The 22,734-nt window shown below is 34.3% G+C and overlaps 1 protein-coding gene across 1 annotated transcript; it reads left to right on the top strand.

Moving 5' to 3' along the window:
- Window positions 1-610: 610 nt before the first annotated feature.
- LOC149955610 (cytochrome P450 3A8-like) lies at window positions 611-13,455 on the top strand. Its single transcript, XM_090165335.1, has 14 exons — window positions 611-875; window positions 5,158-5,257; window positions 5,324-5,376; window positions 5,441-5,537; window positions 7,751-7,867; window positions 8,969-9,057; window positions 10,307-10,452; window positions 10,507-10,622; window positions 10,969-11,101; window positions 11,555-11,715; window positions 12,196-12,284; window positions 12,752-12,895; window positions 13,053-13,215; window positions 13,287-13,455. The coding sequence occupies exons 1-14, from the start codon at window positions 802-804 to the stop codon at window positions 13,359-13,361; spliced, it is 1,557 nt and encodes a 518-aa protein (XP_090021461.1). The 5' UTR covers window positions 611-801; the 3' UTR covers window positions 13,362-13,455.
- The last annotated feature ends 9,279 nt before the right edge of the window (window positions 13,456-22,734 follow it).

Here is a 22,734-nt window from a genome sequence, read left to right as displayed (position 1 = left end):
AGACGTGAAGCAGCTCTTTTTTCCGCAGATGTCGCTAAGCTACATTTGGACCCATTATAATAATAATAATAATAAAATAATAATAATCAGCTAGGCTTCACTTCTAATTATAATACTCTAGAATGGTTCTATGGTGACATGATTGTTTCGCTATTTTGAATTTTAGCTTCCTTTTCCATTAATAGAGGGCACCACGCTCTCCAGTAAGGTTGTTTTCTGGAAAAATTGGATAAACTCATTGACATCTCTAATGACAAGGGCCTTATCATTATACCGGTGGCAAACTGGCAATGATAGAGCCGACAGTTGCTTCAATACACTCTCAAAACCACGATACTGTAATCTTGACGTATTCCGTTACCTAACGGGAGGCACTGGGAATATTTGGACTTCCCAACTTGTTTTCTCATTTCAAGGACGCGTTATCGTTCAGCCCGTTCCCTTCAGACGATAAACGAGAGACCAAAATGTAGCGGTTGCCGAGATACGTAGGTCTTGCGTCACGCTTTATTTAAAACTTTAGAAAGAAGGAAAGTTTACTTTCTCAGCTGGTTTAGCGTTTAAAACATTCGTTGCTTCAAATATAAACAGAACCGGCTATTTTTTTAATTTCAGAGTAACTTTTAAAGCGTTTCTTATCTGGAAGCGAACTGTCATTATTTAGATAAGAAAATAGGCCGTTACTTTTGAAAAGGCTTCCAATAAAGTTAGATAGAATTTGGACGGCTCACCGCTAAGTTCTGTACGTCATTACGCCGTTAAGTTACTCCTAGCTGGATCCCCCATTTATCGCGGAGGATCATGTCGGTTACGTTAGTTTTGGAGGTGTTGGCTGCCGCCTTCTTGATTCTAGTCACGTCGATTCTCGCGTATTGGTAAGATAAGATTTTCATTCGTATTTTAACAAAGAATTTATTAAGGTACCTAAGAATATGATAAATCAGAAATTCTAAACCAAACCAAACTTTGAAGCGAAAGTTGGTCTGCTTTCGGCGGGCATCCGCCATCTAGGTATACGTTTTGTAATTATAAATTAGACGAATTTAAGCGATAAATATTCCTAGGCGGTATCATACGCTACTGCTACACTCCCTCATTATTAAGTACCTGAATACATGATTTTTTTAAGGGATATGTAACCCAGGTGGACAGGGGAAGAAAACACGTCATTTAGTTACTCCAAGCTAATTTAATATCAGCAGGTAATAATTATAATAATAATAATCAGCTAGGCTAATGCCCAAGGCACCACCTTAGGCCTAAGTCATCAAGCGACATTTAAAGCCATTCATTTTCAGGAGTCGAAATTTGACAATGTTAGGGGTGTTTTATTACCCACCTTTCGGTGCTATCAAACCCGGTATTAACACCTTTCACCATATATTTCTTAAAAATACGGTGTAAAAAATGAGATTTCAAACTCCTTTTCCACACTATTTAAACACTTTTTAAACATTCTTCGTTTGGGACACCAACTATTTCCCATAACCGTGTAAAAACAGGTAGAATTATAGTATAAGGTATCCGTCGCCATTTTGTTTTTTCATTTATTTCTTTTTAAAAATCAATGGACAATACAATTTTTTTTTCAAATAAACCCCCGCTTTTCGAGAAACATTGAGAATTTATGGTTTATTTTCAAAATCATAAATTACGTTATTCTATCCAATATAGGTAAAATATAAAGCAATATTTTAAAAAAGGCGTATTTTCTGTAGCATGCATTAAAATTAACTAGCAATATTTTGGAAAAGGCGTATTTTTTATTTTATTTTCGGGTACGTTTTAGCTTATTTTCGGGTGGGTTTAAGCTTATTTTTGGGTAGTATTAGTTATTAACGGAGTTTTGGACCCCTCGTATACAACAGTGCTTACGCACCTACGGCGCGCGTACATCAACCTAACCTAACCTAACCTAACCAAACTATACGGTGCCTACGAGCCTTCGGCGCGTACATCAACCTAACCTAACCTAACCTATGAATAATTACGACCAAATTTGCTCTGTATATTCTAGCTATATTGGATAGAATAACGTATTTTTTAATTTTGAAAATATACTATAAATTGAAAAGCGGGGGTTTATTTTAAATAAAATTGGTTTGTCCATTGACTGTTTAAAAAAAATTGAATAAAAAAGAAAATGGCGACTAGTACCTTATACTATAATTGTACCTAAAAACACACCTTTAAAGAGTCATTTTGCAACTTGTAAGCGTTAAATCACACCAAAGGTGTTAATACGCCTATTTAAAAAGTAAAATTGCACCCGTGAATGAGTTCAAAGCCCTTTCAAAGAGTTATATAACACCTTTAAATATTAAAATTACACTATTAAAGGTGTAATTGCGCACTTAAAAAATTGAGTGTACCCGGTAAGAGTTAAATATAACCTTAAGAGGTGTAAATAAGCCATTTCAAAGAATAAAATCACACTTTTAAAGGTGTAAATGCATACTTTAAAGGATAAAAACCACACCAGATGAGTGTTGAATTACACCTCAAGAGGTGTAAAGAGGTTCTTTAAAAGCATAAAATCACACTTTTAAATGCGTAAAACCACACTTTTAAATGCGTAAAACCACACTTTTAAATGCGTAAAACCACACTTTTAAATGCGTAAAACCACACTTTTAAATGCGTAAAACCACACTTTTAAATGCGTAAAACCACACTTTTAAAGGCGTAAAACTACACTTTTAAAGGCGTAAAACTACACCTATAAAGGTGTTAAAATGCCTTTTTGAAAGGTACATTGCACCTGTAAGAGCTCGATAACAATTTTAATGGAGTTACTATGAAGTGTTCACAGAAACCTTTTATTTTTATTGAAAAAAGTGTTGAAGTTCATAGCACGGCAAACCGGGCGCAACGGTACGATGATAGAGACAATTTACAAAAAAAACCGCAACGGCGCAAAGAGGAACAATGCCCGGGCGTTTTATACCGAAAACCTAGCGCGGCCAAAGTATTATTATCTGCTTAAAACAGAATGACGGAGAGATAAAATATGTATAAAAAACTCTCTGATTATTGAAGCTTAAAAAAAAAATACCTTCATCGCATTTTTCTTAAGGGATTACCCTCGATGAAGATATTGCTTAAGGCGTAATGGCTGATCGTCTCGGACCAGTTATGTTATACAGAATTCACGGATGTTGAGACGCTTTGAAATTTGGGGTTGTGAATCATTTCATAGGCCCAGGCGTATTAACACTTTTTAAAAGTGCTATTTAACTATTAATAAAGGGCGTATTAACACTTTTAAAGGTGTGATTTAACTATTAATAAAGGCCGTATTAACATTTATAAAGGTGTGATTTAACTATTAATAAAGGGCGTATTAACACTTTTAAAGGTGTGATTTAACTATTAATAAAGGCCGTATTAACACTTAAAAAGGTGTGATTTAACTATTAATAAAGGGCGTATTAACATTTATAAAGGTGTGATTTAACTATTAATAAAGGGCGTATTAACACTTATAAAGGTGTGATTTAACTATTAATAAAGGGCGTATTAACACTTTTAAAGGTGTGATTTCACGCTTTAAAGATGCGTAATAACTGATTAAAATGCGTTTACATGTTAGAAGATATATTGTTTCACAAACTGTGGAGAGTGCCTAAAACGGGTTTATTTTTTTCGTTAAGGTGTTGAATCTGGGTTCGACTCATCAAATTGAGTGAAAATGGTGTTATAATGGTGTGAAACAAACATTTGTATAGTGTTAAGTCACACTATTTTTACACCTTTAAAAAGTAACTCCGTTTTGGAAGTGTTAAAACGGTGTGAACGAGGTGTAACCCTTTCTTAACACCTTAAAACACCCCTATTTCTTAGAGTGAGGAGAAGAATCTAATGCGATTGTCCGATGTTTATCTCGGTTTAACGGTTACTATTATTTAGAGAAAATTTTGTATTGTGCAATAGCGTAAACAGGTGGTATGGTTGTATGTACAATTTTATTTTTTATTTTATTCAATTGTGCGCTACACCTTCGAACTAAAATCGTTGGTACTCTTCTGGCGCAATGGCAGTGCTGCTCTCCTTTAAATGAGCAATAATATTTTTTGCTTGCTAAAAATCAAATCTACTTCCATGTCCACCAAATTTGAATATCAAATTATTATATAAACCACGTACCATAGATTCGACATAACGGCCTCCCACGTAGACTATAGCGTTTATCCACTTCCTACCGGAACTCCATAGTTACCATGGTAGCCCACTAATAGATAAGACCACAACCAAATTTGATGACGTGCTGTTCGCGTAAAAGCGAGTCGTCTAGGTTGGCCGTTATAAGACTATGGCAGTGACCGATGGAGAACAATTTTTCTGGGGTAAACGCTTCGTGATAAAACCATCAATTAGAAAGCTCTCATAACTCGAATCTAGGGTATGGAGTTCTATATTTCCTTCGTTAATAATAAATAATTATTGGTGCTGTCAATCGCGCCATCTTGATTAATAAAGAAATTGTAGATAAAGAATCGAAACTGTAGTTTTCAGGAAGTGTTAAACAGATTAAAATGTTCTAGCTTTATCGGTAGTAAATGGTGCCTGATATGTTATTAGAGCGATTTAGTACGTGTGAACACTTGTTGAGGTTAACGGGAGTTAGTGTAGGGAACTGTTGGCTCCCGTGCCATGAAGGGCTGGCCACCACCCTCCTACGCGTTGTAACCGGCTACCTGAATTAATGGCTTTAAAAGTCGCTTGATGACTTAGGCCTAAGGTGTTGCCTTGTGTGGTTAGCCTAGCTGATAATTATTTTTATTGATTATTATTAACCTTTAGTTTCTCGAATTGGTTTTCTTCTATAATTTAATGTGGGTGAGGAAGCACAATTTGAATGTTTCTTCATTAATTTATGTAAACACCAAGGGATCATTGAAGACTTGTATTTTTTTAATGGAGTATGCTGCTAATTTTGGAAGGCGACCAATGCATCATTGACTTATCATAATGTCGAATAAATATCTTTAAAGAACATATGTTAGTGTAATAGTTTACTAACCACTTTAAGAAACATAAAAACCATTTTAATCTATAATTAAAAACTATTTTCCGATATCCAACTTGAATCTAAACAAACCCTTAGTACGTCACGAAATTTATGAACGATCCCTAAATGTCTTCATTATTTTACAGCGTATATTTCAAGCGCTCCCATTATTGGGTCGATAAAAACATTCCCTTTGAAAGCCCCGTTCCCTTCTTGGGGATTTTCGTTGGACTATCGAGAGGAAAAGTAGGTCTCTGAATCGTCAATGCTTTACACAGTACCAACTCTCTTAATAAATCCTCTTTTCTTCAGTCTTTCCATGGATATGATCAAGAACTTTACCAGAGGAACGGGAAAGTCTTTGGGTAAGCAAACTATTATCCTTCCCTCAACATACGAGTTAGTTTAAAAAAGAGCATTTTCTGGCAGAGCTTACGCTGGATTCCAACCTTACTTATTTGTTGCCGATCCCGAATTACTCAAACTGGTTTTGGTCAAAGATTTCAATGTTTTTTCAAGCAGAAGGGTACAGTTCAATTTTCATTTATTCCTCTTAAGACGCAATAGTATTTGGTCGTTCATATTCGTAGTAATTTACTAATTGGGTTTAAAGACCGATTAGATTATAACATAAGTTTATAATATAGTTCTTACTGTATTACTATTGTCATTCAAATAACGGAATTCGGAAATAATTAGAGCTGTTGCGGAAAATGAAAATTTAGGAAGCCCCCCCACCCTAAAAAAAACAATTTAGGTATTTCTGGAAATATTATTAAATTTTCACATCAATAATCGATCATCAGGTACGATATATCGTTATTCTAAATCTTTTTACATTAATTTAATTGATATCAGTACACCCACCTCTAACAAGGAGACATCCCGAGGTGTTTCTCCCCGATTTTTTTCAAACTCGGGGATTGAGTAGACCTTGAAACTCCTAAAGGGAAAAGTTTCAATGGCCATTCGTTTTGCCAACCCAAGTTCACACTTTATCAACGTCAAATAGCATGGCAAAATCACGGTTTGGTCCCCCTTTTGACATTATAAAAAAATTTTAAAATTTAAATTTTGGCTAAAGAATAGGGTAAAATTGATAAAATTGGGTAAAATTGAAAAAAATGGGTAAAATCAATAAAATTTCGGTCAATTCGTAAGGATTTACAATCCGCTAATTTACGTAGAGAAAGTTTAAACTTGAGTTGTAAAAAACATTATTGGTTGCCATGGTAAAACGAATGGCCATTGAAACTTTTCCCTTTAGGAGCTTTCAAGGTACATGAAGGTCTACTTAACCCCCAGGTTTAAACAAAATCGGGGGAAACATCTCGGGATGTCTCCTTGTAAGCAGGGGCGGCTTAAGGGCCGGGCAACCCGGGCAACTACCCGGGGCGCCATTTGATCAGAGCTAACATCTCCCAGTGGGTTACAAGAGCCGGACCCTGACTCCCCGGTAAACCCACCAATTATTGCACACTCTTACCCATTTAGGGTGAGAAGAATAGAAGGAAGCCCAAACTAATACAGTACTTCTATGTGCTTGCTTGCTATTTCGTTGTCATTTATCCAGCTTTATGATAAATAAACTAGCAGGCCATTTTCAAGAATTATATTTGTTTCTTAGACTATAATGAACCTGCATTTAATATTCTAAAATGCATTTAAATCGTTTTCGATTTTTAGTTCTAAAGCAGTCTATTGGTACGATTTAAGCTGTCGTGTGTCCGTGGTTGCAGTGGTTTCTTCTATTTTACGCGCACGCGCAGAAAGCCATTTATTAGTTTCAGTTAAATAGTTTTAGTTAGATAGATATTAATTAGAGTCACGTTGAATTGAATTAAGATGTCCGAGAAAAAGAAGCATTCTGGTTCTTTTAATAAAAAAAGGAAATGGAGACAAGCCGTTGAAGCAGAAAAGCCAGCGACAGCTTTAAAAAAGTTCATAAGTGTAGGCCTTAAAAACTCCCGCAAAAAAGTTTTTAAATTAAGTTGTTAAAGCAATTAATGTAAGGAATAAAAGAATAAAGTTTACTAAGAACAACCCGTGAGTTAAAAATAAAAATATCCATTATTTTTATCTTTAACTCACGGGTTCTTCGTAAACTTAATTATTTTATTTCACATATTAACCGTGATTCTATTCAGTATGGACATTACAATTAATGTACTTTAGGTATACTAGTCTGGCCACCTTACCTAGTGTTTCAAGCTCCATGTAAAATGACCATGTACCATAAAGAAGGTATTAAATATGTTTACACAAAGTATTTATAAAGTGATTAAAGGGATTATTTATTGTTATGAAAACGGTAAATTTATAGCATGGACATGGTAATGTTTTTTACGGGGGGGGGGGGGGTAGTTTAATTTAGTCTCAAAACAAGAGGGGCGCCAAAAACCCCTCTTGCCCGGGTGAAAAATATTTCTTGAGCCGGCCCTGCTTGTAAGTGCTGCAGTCTTTACCATTGATCTCGGAATAGTACTGCTACATAAGCCAATTGATGACTAAAAAACATCCAATGTCCGCTGCGTATGGTTATGTGTACTATTTTATAACCTTTTCAATAGTTTAGTCCTAGCTAAATCACTGTGAGCAGCATTTATAACACCGTAAAGGCAAAAATTCCTGCCAGGAGTAAAAGTAGCTAGAATAATGCGCGTATTTAAATATGTGGAATTACGACGAAAGGTTTAAAATCACTAATTCAAAAAATGATGTAACAAAATTTTGTTTTAGTTGTTTAAAACAAAAATATCGTTGGTTGATAATATGCTATCGTTGATAAATGGCGAGAAGTGGAAGAATATTCGGAACACAATCACACCAGCGTTCTCCTCCGGAAAACTAAAGAGCGTAAGGCGTTTTAATGTTTAAATTTCATTAGGGTTTGGGCTCCAAATGTTATCGGTGGCGAAGAAATAAAAGAAAAAAATCAGCGTTATATTGTAAATACCACATAAGATGAATGTGCAAATGTAAATTTTATAGGAGTTGAATTTGTTTTCTCATTTAATTTAATCTAGTTTACATTTGCTTTAATTAGACTTTGAGTCTTCTAGCCTAATTAATTTGATATAGTTTATACTTTGTCAGAACTGACCTTATAGTCATGGAAATATTATACATAGTATCTTTCCCTTTGGAATGATTTTAAAATATGCAAAAATACATGTTTCGTCTGCGATAACATTTCAAATTAAAAATAGCATAATTTATATTAACATTTACCTTACAAATAATCAGCTACACATAGTGAAACAAATGTAGCATTTTATTGGTGTGGCTTCATTAGAGATCCAACTTTGTCATGTTCGACTCATAGCATGAAATTGAGATTTTAAGAAAATGACATAAACATGACATTTCCGAATGGAAATAATTATCATTGATTACATCCTACTGTTTTGAAAAATTATCGCAATTTATAACAAGAAATTTAGTATGGGAAATACCATCTTTTTATTTTTGAAACAATAAAAATTAAGATTATGATTATTTATTTTCAAAAAACAATTTTGACAGGACTAAACGTTTTTAATCCATTCAAGAAATTTGAAAGAGATAGGGTACCAGATTCGTCTGGCTATCAAATGAAGCCAACTACAGTCCACCCTCAAGCTAAGCCCAGTCGACTAGGTTCGACAATCACTTTCGAAAAATAAATTTAGTATTGTCTTGGAAAAACCGTCTTTTTATTTTTCAAACAATATAAATGTAAGATTATGACTATTTATTTTCTAAAAAAAATTAGAGTTGACCAAACGTTTTTAATTTATTCAAGAAATTTGAAATAGATGGTCAACTCGTGTGTTAATCATGTGCAAAGTCAGTTTTCATTACGAGCAGAATTTAACATATTCAGGAAAGCATCGATTAATTGCTTCAAATTGAAAATACTGAAACTCGCGCGCTCAGTGATGAACTTCTAATTTTAAGTGACGATTTCTTCGCTAGATGATTCCAGTTATTTGCGACTGTGCTCAAATCTCCACGAGCAATTTTGTGAAATATTCCGAAGACGGAAAAGTAGTCAACTGCAAAAAGTAAGAAAGTCGCAGACCCTTTCCAAAGGGTGGGCCATTTTCATTCCCGTCTAGCTCCGTCAGGGGCGTAGGAACCAGGGGGGGGGCAAGGGGGGCAATGCCCCTCCCTAGAATTTTGCTGGTAGGGGCAACTAATGTTATTGCCCCCTCCAACTTTTTGGTCAGTAGAAATCTTCACAAGTCTCAAATTCTCATTTTAAAAGCATCAAAAACTTATAGAACCTCAACTGTGTTTAAATTTCAGTCTTTTCCCGCCAATTTACATAGTAGTAAAAGGTACACATGCATTCGGAGAAGCTACACTCGATTAAAAATTCAAAACAATTCTCCAGACCCCTTTTGGTTTCTCTTTGCCCCCTCCAACATCTAAATCGTTCCTACGCCCCTGAGCTCCGTCTGACCCCAACTAGCAAGGAGACACCCCCAGGTGTTTCTCCCCGATTTTGTTCAAACGGCGGTTAAGGAGACCTTCATGTACCTTGAAAGCTTCTAAGGAGAAAAGCTTCAATGGCCATTCGTTTTGCCTTGGCAACCAAAAATGCTTTTCACAACTCAAGTTTAAACTTTCTCTGCGTTAAATAGCATGACAAATTTACGGATTGGAAGGGTCCCCCCTTTGACATTTTAAAAAAATTGAAAAATTAAAATTTGTCAAATCAATTGGGTAAAATCATAAGGGTTTACAATCCGTAATTTTGCTATGCTATTTTAAGCAGAGAAAGTTTAAACTTGAATTGAGAAAAGCATTTTTGGTTGCCATGGCAAAACGAATGGCCATTGAAACTTTTCCCTTTAGGAGCTTTCAAACTACATGAGTTTGAACAAAATCGTGGAGAAACACCTCGGGATGTCTCCTTGTAAGTGCTCAAGGATAGAGACGAAAGTGCTCAGCACTCCGCCGTCGCACGTTAAAATCCAGAGTGTTTTGGGTTTCCTTTCAAGGTATGCGCTATGGCCTGGTGCCACCGAGGGCTGATCACTACGCGTAATTAATGTACAGGATTCCCGAAAAGAGTACATAATCTCTGCGTAATCTCGGCTTAATCTTCGCGTTATCCTAGATTAGGTATTAGTGTATAGGTAAACTTGGAGTAAACAGCCCATTGGTTGCCACAACTGTTTTCAGATTCGACATGGTCTATACACTAACAAAACTGAAAAAATCTTGAATAAAGGCTTTTTAAATCAACCATAAGAGATAAAAATCCTAATAAAATAGGTCAATTTCATTTCATTTGAATTTTTATAGGTTATACGGCAACTTTACGTTGGACGTCATTGCGAACATTGCATTTGGAACTAGACTGGATTCGCACAATGACCCTGATAACAAATTCGTCGCCCATGCCAGCAAAATGTTCAGCACCGAAGTCAGCTTTAAGACATTTATATCTTGTAATAGCTTCATTGAATAAAATAGAAATTCTGGTAAAATGTTTTTAATTTCAGTTGCAATTCCGAAACTGGCTAAGATATTTGGCGCATCGATTTTTCCTTTGGATACTATCGAATTCTTCAAAGAGACCACCAATTCCATAATAGACAGACGCCAACAAAATAACGAAGTAAGTTTAAACTTGTCCTGCATAACTTCAACGACAATTACTTATAGTTTTGTATATAACGATCTTGTTATAATGGTTTTGGAATTTTTGGATTTTAGAAATGGTTTCCATGTTTTTGGTATTAAACGTCTTTTTATATTTATATTTAATTTCTTGTAGAGAATAGGTTTTGTCCAATTTATGGATCAAAAATTCAAAATATAACAATTTACAGTGTTGATTTAAGTAATATTCATATTTGTAAATGTTTTATGGTCAGTTGATAAAAATTAAAATAATTTTCGCTGCTCCTACGAATAGAAGCGACAGTTTTTAAATTAGGAATCTTTTTGTGTTTAAAATAAAGGTGAGACCCGATTTCCTTCAACTGATGATAGACAGCCAAAAGGTCGACGAGAAAGTTACAGAAAACCCAGTGGATCAGTTGAATCAAGCTGAAGGTGAAAAGTCAGAAAAGGTCGAACCAATTAAACGGAAACGTAAGATTTTATTTGCTGAACCTCTCTCTTCTTTGGTTTTTCTTAAATTTTTCTTTAAACAAATTCAAATTGTAAAATATTGGGGCCACTAAAATACTTTTGGCGAAGGCCGTTGATTTTTTTATCGGTTGTTGTTGAGGAGAAATGGACGGTTCGTCGGGATCTATTCGAAGACTAGTTTGTTAAATTTTTATTTGTAGAAAGTAAAACCCCTGTTTATTGATATCACCGGTGCGGTGTTCGAATGGTTATACAGAAGGAACTAATACTAATCGAACGACGCCCCAGTTATTGATTTTTCAAGTGTCGTTGAGAAAATATCCTTTTTGGTGGGCAACCTTTCAGTGCTAGCGCCGCGGCGTATTCACCACCGCCAGGATCACAATTGAAAATAGTTTCTAGATAGAGCCCTGGTGAATGTATCCATGGGATCAAGCTTAATTTTTTTCCCAGCCTTGACAAAAGACGAAGCTTTGTCGCAGTGCATCTTGTTCTTCATCGGAGGCTACGACAGCACTGCCACGACTCTCACCATGGTGTCCTATTACTTGGCACTGAACCCCGACGTCCAAGAGAAGGTTCTCGAAGAAGTAGATCGCATCTGGAACAAATGGGCAAGTGTTCTTGATTTCGAACGGCGATATATTAATCAAAAACCACGTAACATGAACTACGGGATTTTCGCTTTAAATATTAATTTCAATTATCTGACGATTTCTGATACTAATAGTAAATTACTCATTTTTTCTCACACATTTTCGGGATAGTAACTTTTATAAACAGTGGCGTTAATAGCGCCCCCGCAGTACCCGCGGCACGGGGGGGGGCGAGAACTAGGGGCCCCCAAACGTTTATGATTAAAATCGGTGCTATTTAAAAGGGCCCCGAGTTGTTTTTCACGGGGGGGGGGGGGTGCGGAGTTCCTAGTTACGCCACTATTTATAAATAATGTGTTTTCACTACATCGTAGTGTTTCAAATATTTAATAGTTTTAAAAAATTTTGGAGTTTGCTTTCGGGTGACGATTAAATAATGATTTTAAAAATTTAAATCTTTTATTTTATACTTAAATAACTCGGTTAAAAAAATTGTAGAACGTACTCGATCCTGAAGCTGTACATGAAGCCAAATACATCGAAGCTGTTATTGATGAAACCCTGAGATTGTGCCCACCTGCGGTGAGGTAAACTAAGATTAAATTTGCCTCAAAATGCTTCTTAACCCAAAGCCAAATAACTACACAATCTTTAGATAAATATATAACTTCAGAAGTATATAATAATAACTTAGAGATAAGTATTCATAATAATAATGTGCAACTTTGGAAGTTACCGCGGATTTCTTTCAATAGGTTTCTGAAGAAAAAAATTGTGTATTTAAATTAGTTACTATTGTGAATATATAAAACTATTTCATATAAAATATGGTTTACAAATAAGTAAATATCCCTAAGGAGTTAAAATTTCATATTTTACACGTGATAAAACCTAAGTTCATAAATTTGCCCAACATTTAGTAAAATGCTCCAAATGTAACTTTTTAAACAACGTGGATATGAATAGAGTGATTATCTCCGAATCTACGTTCTTCATTTTGAACACTTTAATTTGGTTAAGGGTGTCTTGATAAATGTACTTATTTTCTTAATAGGATTGAACGAACTGCGGAGAAGGATCACGTACTTGGAGAAGATGGAATTCCGATAAAAAAGGGAATGGTAGTAGGAGTACCTGTCTACGCCATGCACCACGATCCCGAGTTTTTCCCGGAGCCAGAGAGGTTTAAGCCTGAAAGGTATTTATTCGCTCTGTTACTCATTAACAGGTTAACGCTTTCATTCTTTAAATATTTCCTCATGAAAAAAGTCAAGTAGTCAAAACTTTCTAGTTGGTGAAAGTGTTGTAATGACGCATATTTTGAGACAATGAATCTCAAGATTTGTTCTTGTCAGGTTTTTCCCGAAAGATGAGAGTGAAGTGCAGCCATACACCTATTTGCCATTCGGAGCTGGACCTCGTAACTGTGTCGCCATGAGGCTGGCGATTATGGAAGTCAAAATCTGTTTGCTCCATGTCCTCAGATCAGTCAAGTTTACTACTTGTCCAGAAACAATGGTAGGAACGCAAAACATGTTGCCTGTCAGTAACTTAATATTGAAGTTTTTGGATATTTTGTTTTTCTTTAGATTCCAATTCAGTTTTTGAATGTAGCAGGATTGCTTCAGCCAAAGGATGTTTTTCTAAAAGTTAATTTAAGATAATCAAATATTTTAATATTTCATAATATAAATAAAAAATAATACATTTTTAATCGATGATACGGATAAATTACTGGTTCATCAAATTTAAATAAAATAAAAGCTACCTCAATGTTCGCTCGTTTATGTCATGTGAAATCAAGAAAAGTGATCCTGGAGAACATGTGCTCATCACTCCTTCACCCCATATTGCCTGAGCATGAGGGGCCAGGTACGATCCCAAATGGTGATACTGGATGTAACCTCGGAGTTTACAAGTCATTTTTCCACTGGTTGAAGGTGTTTAGATCCGTGTACTTCGGTTCCGATTCCATATAAATTTTTAAGGATAATAGTAAGTGTTGGGAGCTTTTGGTTCGCGTGGCATGAAGGGCTTATCACCACCCTCTTACGCAGTATAAAAATACCAACTGAATTAATAACCTTAAAAGCAGGTGTGTAGGACTGTTTTGGATTAGGGGGGTACAACTTGGATGCTAAATTTGGCGCCCCCCCCCACCATCGGCAGGCTTTTTGCGCCCCTTCTCAAACAATTTGGCGCCCCCTTTACAATTTGTAGGGGCTGTAATATTATTTGGTTGTAATTAAAAGAACATTAGACCCATTGAAATTGAGAAAAACATTTAATACAACGTAACTAAAACCTTTACAAAAGATATCCCGTACCGCGCTCTGTTTTGAACGTCTGCTCTAGCTTAAGCTACATCACAGGGTTAGACATAGGGAGTAAACAGTTACTATTTTAAAACAATAGGGGTAGAAATCAATACGGAAAGGTTAAACGACTTCACAGGGGCAACCTTGTACCACTACCCCCTCCCGTTCCTACGCCACTGCTTAAAAGTAAATGGCTCAGCGGTGGCAGCGTTGGATCTGCGGCGCTAGGCTCTAAAGACGGCACGAAGATAAGCCTCTCTCGTTGGTTAATTTGCTTAATTTATACTCTGAAATTTTTATTTCCTCTCCTTCGTATTTCAAGAACTTACAGCGGTTTCGCTGCCCACGCCGACTTAAAAGATGTACGAAGGAGAAACTAAAAACTGGCCACGAAGAGAAAAGGCGAAAAAAGGCAAAATATAGTACGGGGCATAAGTCACAATCTAACTTCGTGGAAACAGACATGTCGCGAGAAAATCACGAAAATAACATTTTAATATTTTATTTCATTTAATTATTATAGTAATTTTATATTTCTAAAGTTAAATTTATATAATTAATATAATATTAATTTAATTCTTCAGTTTAATTTATGTAATTAATATAATATTAATTTAATTCTTCAGTTTAATTTATATAATTAATATAATATTATATTTCTTAAGTTCAATTTTTATAATTAATGTAATATTAATTTATTTCTTAATTTAAGTTTAGTAAATATAATTAATGTAATATTAATTTATTTCTTAATTTAAGTTTAGTAAATATAATTAATGTATTATTAAATTATTTCTAAGGTTTAAATTTTAAAATTAATGCAATATTAAATTATTTCTTTAGTTTTATTTATATAAATAATATAATATTAATTTATTTCTTAATTTTTCTTTTGTATGTATAATTTATTTAATTTTAATTTATTAAAAATAATAGTTCATTTCTTAATTTTAGTTTACTAAATATGATAATTTTATTCCTTAATTTAATAAATATAATTTATTTTATTTATTTAGTTAATAAATATAATTAATTATTTCTTAATTTAAAGTTAATAAATACAATTAATTATTTCTTATTTTTAATCTAATAAATATAATTAATTATTTCTTATTTTTAATCTAATAAAGAAGTTTTATTTTCTAATTTTAATTAATTTAATATAATTTGTTTCTTAATTTAAAGTTAATAAATATTATAATTTTATTTCTTTATATTAAGTACAATAATTGAATTTCTTATTTTTAAATTGATAAATAAAATAAATTTATTATTTAACTAGTAGTTTTATTTAATTCCTTAATATTAATTTAATAAACATAATAATTAATTCCTTTATTTTAAATTATAAATAATATATTTCTTTACTTTCTTATTTCTTTAGTAATAATAAATTAGTTTATAAATTTATAAAATAATTTTAATTCTTAATTCTATTATATTAAACATAATTATTATTTTAAATTTTATTATATTAAACCGAATTATTTAATTTTTTAATTTTAATGTAATAAAAATAATTTTATTCCTTAATTTTAATATAAATAATTATTTTATCCTTAAATTTTAACATAATCAACAATTATTTTATCCTTAAATTTTAACATAATAAATAATTATATTATCCTTAAATTTTAACATAAATAATTATTTTATCCTTAAATTTTAATTTGAAATGAAATGAAAATTTAATGAATTTATTTACAGTGAACTACAACAGTACAAAAGGACCTACAAGGTAGAACACTACAGCTTACAACAAATAAGAAACATATAGACAAATTGACAATCGAACATGTTCATGTAATTTTCGTAATAGCGGTATATTTACAGGAAAATAAATCAATTTGGTCACAATAGGTATTAAATGTGTTTTGCATACGTCGAAGGGGTGAATAATTAGATTAACAGCTAAACGTGTACATATATGGCGGGTTTTATAATTTGGAACAAAAAAATTTTAAACAAGATAATAGGTCAAGAGTGACTGGAGGTACGAAGGAGGTTCCATAAAAATGAAATCTCTCTCTTAGCGCAGTATAATCGGATAGTATCAATGCCCAAGCCCGTCAGTAAATAATCATAATGGTAAGGCTCTATCTTGAGGAAGTTAGTGTGCGCCAATTCTACAAACGTCTTTTGAACCTTTTCGACTTTGTTAAAAAGATAGACAGCACAGCCTTCCCAAGAAATCATGTCGTAGGTAAGCTTTGACCTGACTAGGCTAAATTAAAGAGTTTTAAATGAATTCACAGAATTCAGAGTTTTCGCCAGTCGTAGAGTTCCAAATAACAGGCGTCGGCCACTTGTTCCTTGAAGTAGAGACCCGAGTCTAGAATTATACCGAGGTCTTTCAATTTGGTGGTACGGGAAACAAATTCATCATTTATCACGTAATTGCGCATGATAGGGTGGGCTTTTCTAGTAAAAGAGATGGCTAGACTTTTGGTCTCATTTATTAGTAGGTTGTTCGCGGTGCTCCAATTTGTTACCCTCGTGATATCTTCTTGTAGCATTCAGCAGTCGTTTTTTTCAAGAATTGTATGGTAGATCTTATTATCATCAGCAAATTGTTTGATGTTAATCTTCGTGGGAACAGCCGGAAGGTCGTTGGCTAAAATGGTATATAAAAGGGGGCCGAGGGAGTTATCCTGTAGCACTCCGCAAGTCGTGGGATATGTAACATCAGTTAGGCAACCATTACATTTGATGTAATTAGTACGGTTTGTAAGATAGTCCGCTACCCAATTCAGAGCCGGGTCAGCAAGACCATATAGTTTGAGTTTAGGGACTAGAAGACCGTGCGAAACCCAGTCAAATGCTTTGGATAAGTCAATGGACACGACGTCGACTTGAGAACGGCTTAAGACCCGAGGCATCACATCTTCGAGAAACGATACATGGTTAGTTTCAACTGATCTTGACTTAAGAAAACCGTGTTGTGTGTTTACGAAGTGTGGTTTGAACCAGTTGTAGATAATATAATGGATAAGTGAGTCGAAGACTTTGGCAAAGCAACAGAGCAATGAGATAGGTCTATAGTTTTTAACGTCACCAGCAAAGCCAGATTGGAAAAAAGGTAATACTACCACCATTTTCCAAAAAGACGGAAAAACGCCGGTGGATAGTGATAGATTGAAAATGTGTTTTAGTAGTGGTTCGAGTATTTCGGAACAGCCTTTGATAATAAAAACTGATATATTGTCAATTCCCGTGGATTGAGTAAGTTTAAGTTTCTTTATGATGATTCTTATGTCCACTTCTCCGACGATGTTGCCAGAGAGCGTAGAAGTCTTTGGGTTGATATTTTCAATCGCGTAGTCACCTGTATTCTCGAGCGTATCAGTAGCAATGTTTTTGAAGTTATCAGAAAATTCCATTCCTAAAAGTTGTGGATCCGAGGTAAGGGTAGAGTTTATTTTTAAAGCGATTGGGGGTGACTGGTTCTTGATATTCGCATTCACGAAGTTCCACAGGTGTTTGGGATTAGCGATTGATTTACTGTAGGTGATATGAGCATCTTCTGTTCTGTCACGAGATAACAGAATTTTGACATCCTTCCGCAAACACTCACATTCTTCACGGTCAGAGAGTACACGGAACCGTTTGAATAGTTCTTTCTATAAATTTTTTATGCTTGCCCAGCTTGTTAGACATGGGTCCCGCCACGTCACGAAAACGTCATTTACTGGGGGAGTTAGGGATTTTTTTTAACCTAGGGCAATGTTCGGGTTAGAAAGCTTCACGTCGTATCTGATTACCAAATATTAATTAAAAGTACACTCTTAAAAATATTGGGTTGTTTTTTACCCAAATTAGGTTGTTTTTTTACCCATTGTTGGGTCAGTATTTAACCAAAGAAAATATTGGGTTGTTTTAGTTTTCACCCAAAACGGGTTATTTTCATAACGCTATTTTGGGTTAAATTTATAAGTTACCCAAATATGGGTTGAACATTAGCCCAAAATATGGTTAATATATGACTAAATTTTGGGTTATAATTTAACAATGAATTGGGTTGTTTTTTTACCCATTGTTGGGTCAGTATTTAACCAAACAAAATATTGCGTTGTTTTCGTTTTCACCCAAAATGGGTTATTTTAATAACGATATTTTGGGTTAAATTTATAAGTTACCCAAAATATGGTTAATATATGACTCAATTTTGGTTAATAAATTAACAATTAATTTGGTTTGTAAATTTGATCACACTGGAAAGAATGTCGTAGGGCCTTGGCAATTTGCAAAAAATTTAAACAAGGGAACTCATTACGTTCTTCCGCTGAAATATCAACAAAACATACAAAAATAAATTTAAAATATTGGAAAAATTCAAATTATAAATAGTAAATTAAATTAATAATATTCTATATACCTTTAGAATCAAAAATTAAGAATCCTTTCAAGCACTCATGGAAACGATGTAAGAATGGCGCAAAAGTTTTAATTTCCAGTCTTCCAAAGACTACAAGTTCGATGGACACATTTTCGAAGCTCGTATCGTCTTTGGCGCGTGAGAACTAAAAATTTGATAGTATGACCCAATTTTGGGTTGCTATTATATTATCTTAAAAACAACCAAATTTTGTTTAACCCAAATTTTGCGTTTTAAGTTTTTCAACTACATTTGGGTTATTTTTGACTCAAAAAGTAGTTAAAAATGAAATAACTAAAATCATTTAACCCAACGTTTTTAAGAGTGTAAGTCAGTCGATTATTTTACTTTTCTATTATAACATAATAATTAATAATATAATTTTTGTAGAAATCCCTCTCTTATAGCACGATGAAGATAAATTAATGCCCAGATTTTGACCTTGTGTTACCCCTGTGGGGCCATATGACGATAGAGAAAAAAAAGAAAGAAGTTTTTTCTTTATATTTTTTTTGTATTTTTAAAAATCATTCGTTTTGGGTATCCCATAATCCTATATTCGATAATTTCCCATAGTATACATTAAGTTTAATCAAAAATCCCCAATAATTATTAATTAATAATACACTTAATTAACCCCTACTATACTTGGTATGTCATGCGTGGTATGGTTGAAAAACCCCAGAAAAATCCCCGAAAATAGACTTAATTTAAAATACTAAATATTAAAATTAAATTAAAAAACCCATAAAACGGAAAAGTTCATTTAAAACCACAATTTAGCGAATCTATTCTATTCATTGTCCCACCTTAGTGTTACCTTCCCCCAGATAGACAATCCGGCGCCCGGAAAATAGAAAATCTACCCAGAAGGTCAGATTGCACCATGAAGCGACAGTTCCAAACAAGAAAGAGCGTCCGAATTCCCCCCCCCCCTTTTTTCACGCAAACTATGTAGCGGCCGACCTAACCCCTGCCTTACAGTGTGAAAGGTCATATTCGGCCCTGGAAAAATCCCTCAAACTTCGTTGCCAAAGACGAAAACGAGAAAATTGGCCAAATGGGTAGAAACAGAGACCCCTCCAATAGAAAATAGCGCCGCCCTCCAGCCCCCCAAGAAACCATAACCGCAAGTAAAATCCACTACCAAGCATACACTTCCGACACCCGACTTCCCCCGCCCCCCAAGACGGAAGAACAACAAAACCAGAGAACGCAAAGGAAAAAAAAAGATCTAACAGGAAGAGTTCGACCAGAATCGGATCTAGGAGAGATCCCCAACCCAGTCCGGGCCGCGATGTCCCAAGAACGTAGTCAAATAAAAGATGCATAATGCACAAAATTAACGGTCAACCCAAAAGAGGCGAAAAGCCCATCGCGTTTAATTTCAAATGAATCCCTAAATCCAAGAACGTTTTTCCCGTGATCGAGTCAACTAAAGGCACCCCTCCAAATCCACCTGTCGTCGAAGTATCATCCCACTGGCAAAGGACATTCCTGGGTTCCGTCCCCTTCTTATCGAGAAATAAGTCGTCCACGTCGCTTCTGCAGTAATCCAGATATTCGAGACACCAAGAAACAGAGCCAGCGAGAAGTAGACAACATCCCCTGACAGCGAACCCGTAACGTTGAAAATTTCCTTGAAAAACTCCCCTTACTATTCCCTGAGACGAAAAAACTACGTTTAAGAAAATACGCTAATCCCCGACAAGTTAAAAGATTGAGTCTACAGCCCCTAAAACCCTGTTAAATCGATACTCCTCAATAATTCCTCTAATACCAAGTTGAAGTGTTTTGTCAATTTCCTGTCCTGAGAACGAGAAAAGCCCCGTGTCGAGAGCCCCGAACAATACCCCTCTATAAAAACCGAGCCCCAACCCTTAAAGGTATCTTAACCAATTTTTACCTTAGCCACGCCAGTATAGTTTTGAGCCACCCCGATAAATAGTATTAAAAATCTCGAAGTAAATTGAAGCGTTTAACGCAAGTTCTCTCTTTATTTTATTTAACCGCCCCAATTTTAAAAACATCTTTCACCCTCCATGGCTACCAAGTATCCCGAGGATACGCCTGATTTATGTAAGAAATCCCATTTTTAGTTTTTCGTTTATATTGTTCATTTTTGTGTCAATCAAAGTTTCATTGAGTATCCTAATCGCTGTCCGACATCATCATCTTTCTTTTACTTATTATCATCAACGCACTGCTACGTCGTAATTCAACGATACGCGCGGAGCGAAGGGGTAGTACTTGTTGGCTAAGCCTAGGTCAAAACAAATGCAGTTTATAATAGTATTAATCTAATACTAATTAATGAACTCGACAATTTCGAAGTAAGTTAACCCTTTTATAAATATATATACATATAAAACGTTTTCAATAACCATGATGTTGGTAATTTTAGCCGAAAGAAGTGCGATAAAGCTAAAGCTATAAACATTGCCAGTAGAAATTTGGACCAAACAGCTAAAGATAGTGGCACAGATTTTCTAAAAAAACTCTATTACTAAACATCACGCTCCATTGTATATTCAACTGCTACTACAAGCATATTCATTAAAAGCAAAGTTGAAGGTTCATTCCACTGCATTCTAAATACGACGTTGCTGTTAAATCAAGTACGCAAACTGTGTTAAATGAATCAGTTTTGTGGGGCTGTAAACCCGGAGTTAGCGGTTATTGTAAGCACGTTGGAGCTGTACGCTGGTATATTTTAGATTGCAAATGCCAAGATAAAGCCTTTGTACCTGATGACCAAGCGTGTACAGAAAAGACCCGAACATGGAGCGCAACCAAAACACAAGGAAGTCTATCCTAGGTATATAATACTGCGTACCTGGAACAGAAATTTGTATTCCCCCATCACGGACTCGCTGTTTTAGCTTCGGCAACAATTTCGGACATACGAACGTAACGCCATCGTTAAAATAGGCGGAATTTTTTGTCTCTATAAATTTTGCCTACTTTTCATTCTATTCACAAGTTGAAACACGAATATTCTACCTGGATTCTACGAAACTAATTTCGGAGATGTTTATTTAATTTGAAGACAAAATATAAATAAATTTTTAACACGATTTTAAAACCGCCACGCATTTCTAACCAAGTCCCAACGAACAGGCGGACGAAATTTTGACTACGGTGTCCGCTAGGTGTCTTTAGTATCTTATGTCCGAATTCCCCACATTGACAGGCCAATGAATCCCATATTTCCCCTCCAGTATTTCCATCCTCCTAGGTCTATCTAAAAAATCGTTCGGCACACTCCTTGAAAATCCTGCGATACTCTTAAAGAAAGAGCTATCTGTCGCTAAAATTACAGTAGTGATTTAGAAATAAAAACGTTAAATTCAATAAAAAATAAGTACTTTGATTAACATTTTTAATCTATTCATTTATCTTAGGATTACTAAGCCTTAGCTAAGTCTTGAATAAATTAATTTTTACACACCTTTATAGCACAAAAATTTATGAAGAACCTAATTTGTAAATAAAAATATTGAATTTTGCCACTTAACACAATATTCAAAAAGTTAATCTAAAAGATTTCACTTGGTTATTTCCATAAAAATATCATACAACATATTTTTTAGTCTGTTTTATGTAATTCATTACTTTGTTTACTATTTGATATTGTATAAAAATATCTATTCTTTGATGCTCAAAATTAGCCTAAGCTGTGGCTTTTTGAGCAGTTTGTTTTGTTTAATTAATAAATAAAACTTCTCTAGTCTACTATAACAGGCAAAAAATCAAAAAACCCCGCTAAGCCGCTTAAAAAGTTTTTTAAGAATTTCGCCAAATTTCGTCGAGCTTTAAAAATTATCTGGCAAACGCGGCTGATGACGTCGTTCATGACGCGTCGGGAACATGCTTTCTCTCACCCCCCGATTTTATAGAAAGAACTATTTCCGGTGGAAGTAACTTTTTCTTTTTAACGCTTGAATAAGTTCCTTTGAATACCAAAAGGGATAATTGGATTTCTTAACCGGGGACGCCTTTGAAATGTGTTTGGACAAAGCATCCTGGACTTTGGAAGTAATGATGTCGACGCAATGGTTCACATCACTTGATAGGTATAGAGAGGACCAATCAGCAGAAGCTAATTCAGCATAAAGTTAAATAAATAAAATAATATTATTTCTCAATTTAAATTTTATAAATATAATAATATTATTTCTCAATTTAAATTTTATAAATATAATAATATTATTTCTCAATTTAAATTTTATAAATATAATAATATTATTTCTTTAAAATAATTAAGTACAATAATTTTAAATCTTTATAATAATGAAGTACAATAATTTTATATCTTTATAATAATGAAGTACAATTTCATTT

Source organism: Leiobunum rupestre, chromosome 2, assembly GCF_980474605.1.
Source record: "Leiobunum rupestre chromosome 2, qqLeiRupe1.1.hap1, whole genome shotgun sequence".
In the NCBI taxonomy this organism is placed as follows: domain Eukaryota; kingdom Metazoa; phylum Arthropoda; class Arachnida; order Opiliones; family Sclerosomatidae; genus Leiobunum; species Leiobunum rupestre.
The sequence above is the reverse complement of the archived record's forward strand: the minus strand, read 5'-3'. Positions and strand labels throughout refer to the sequence as shown.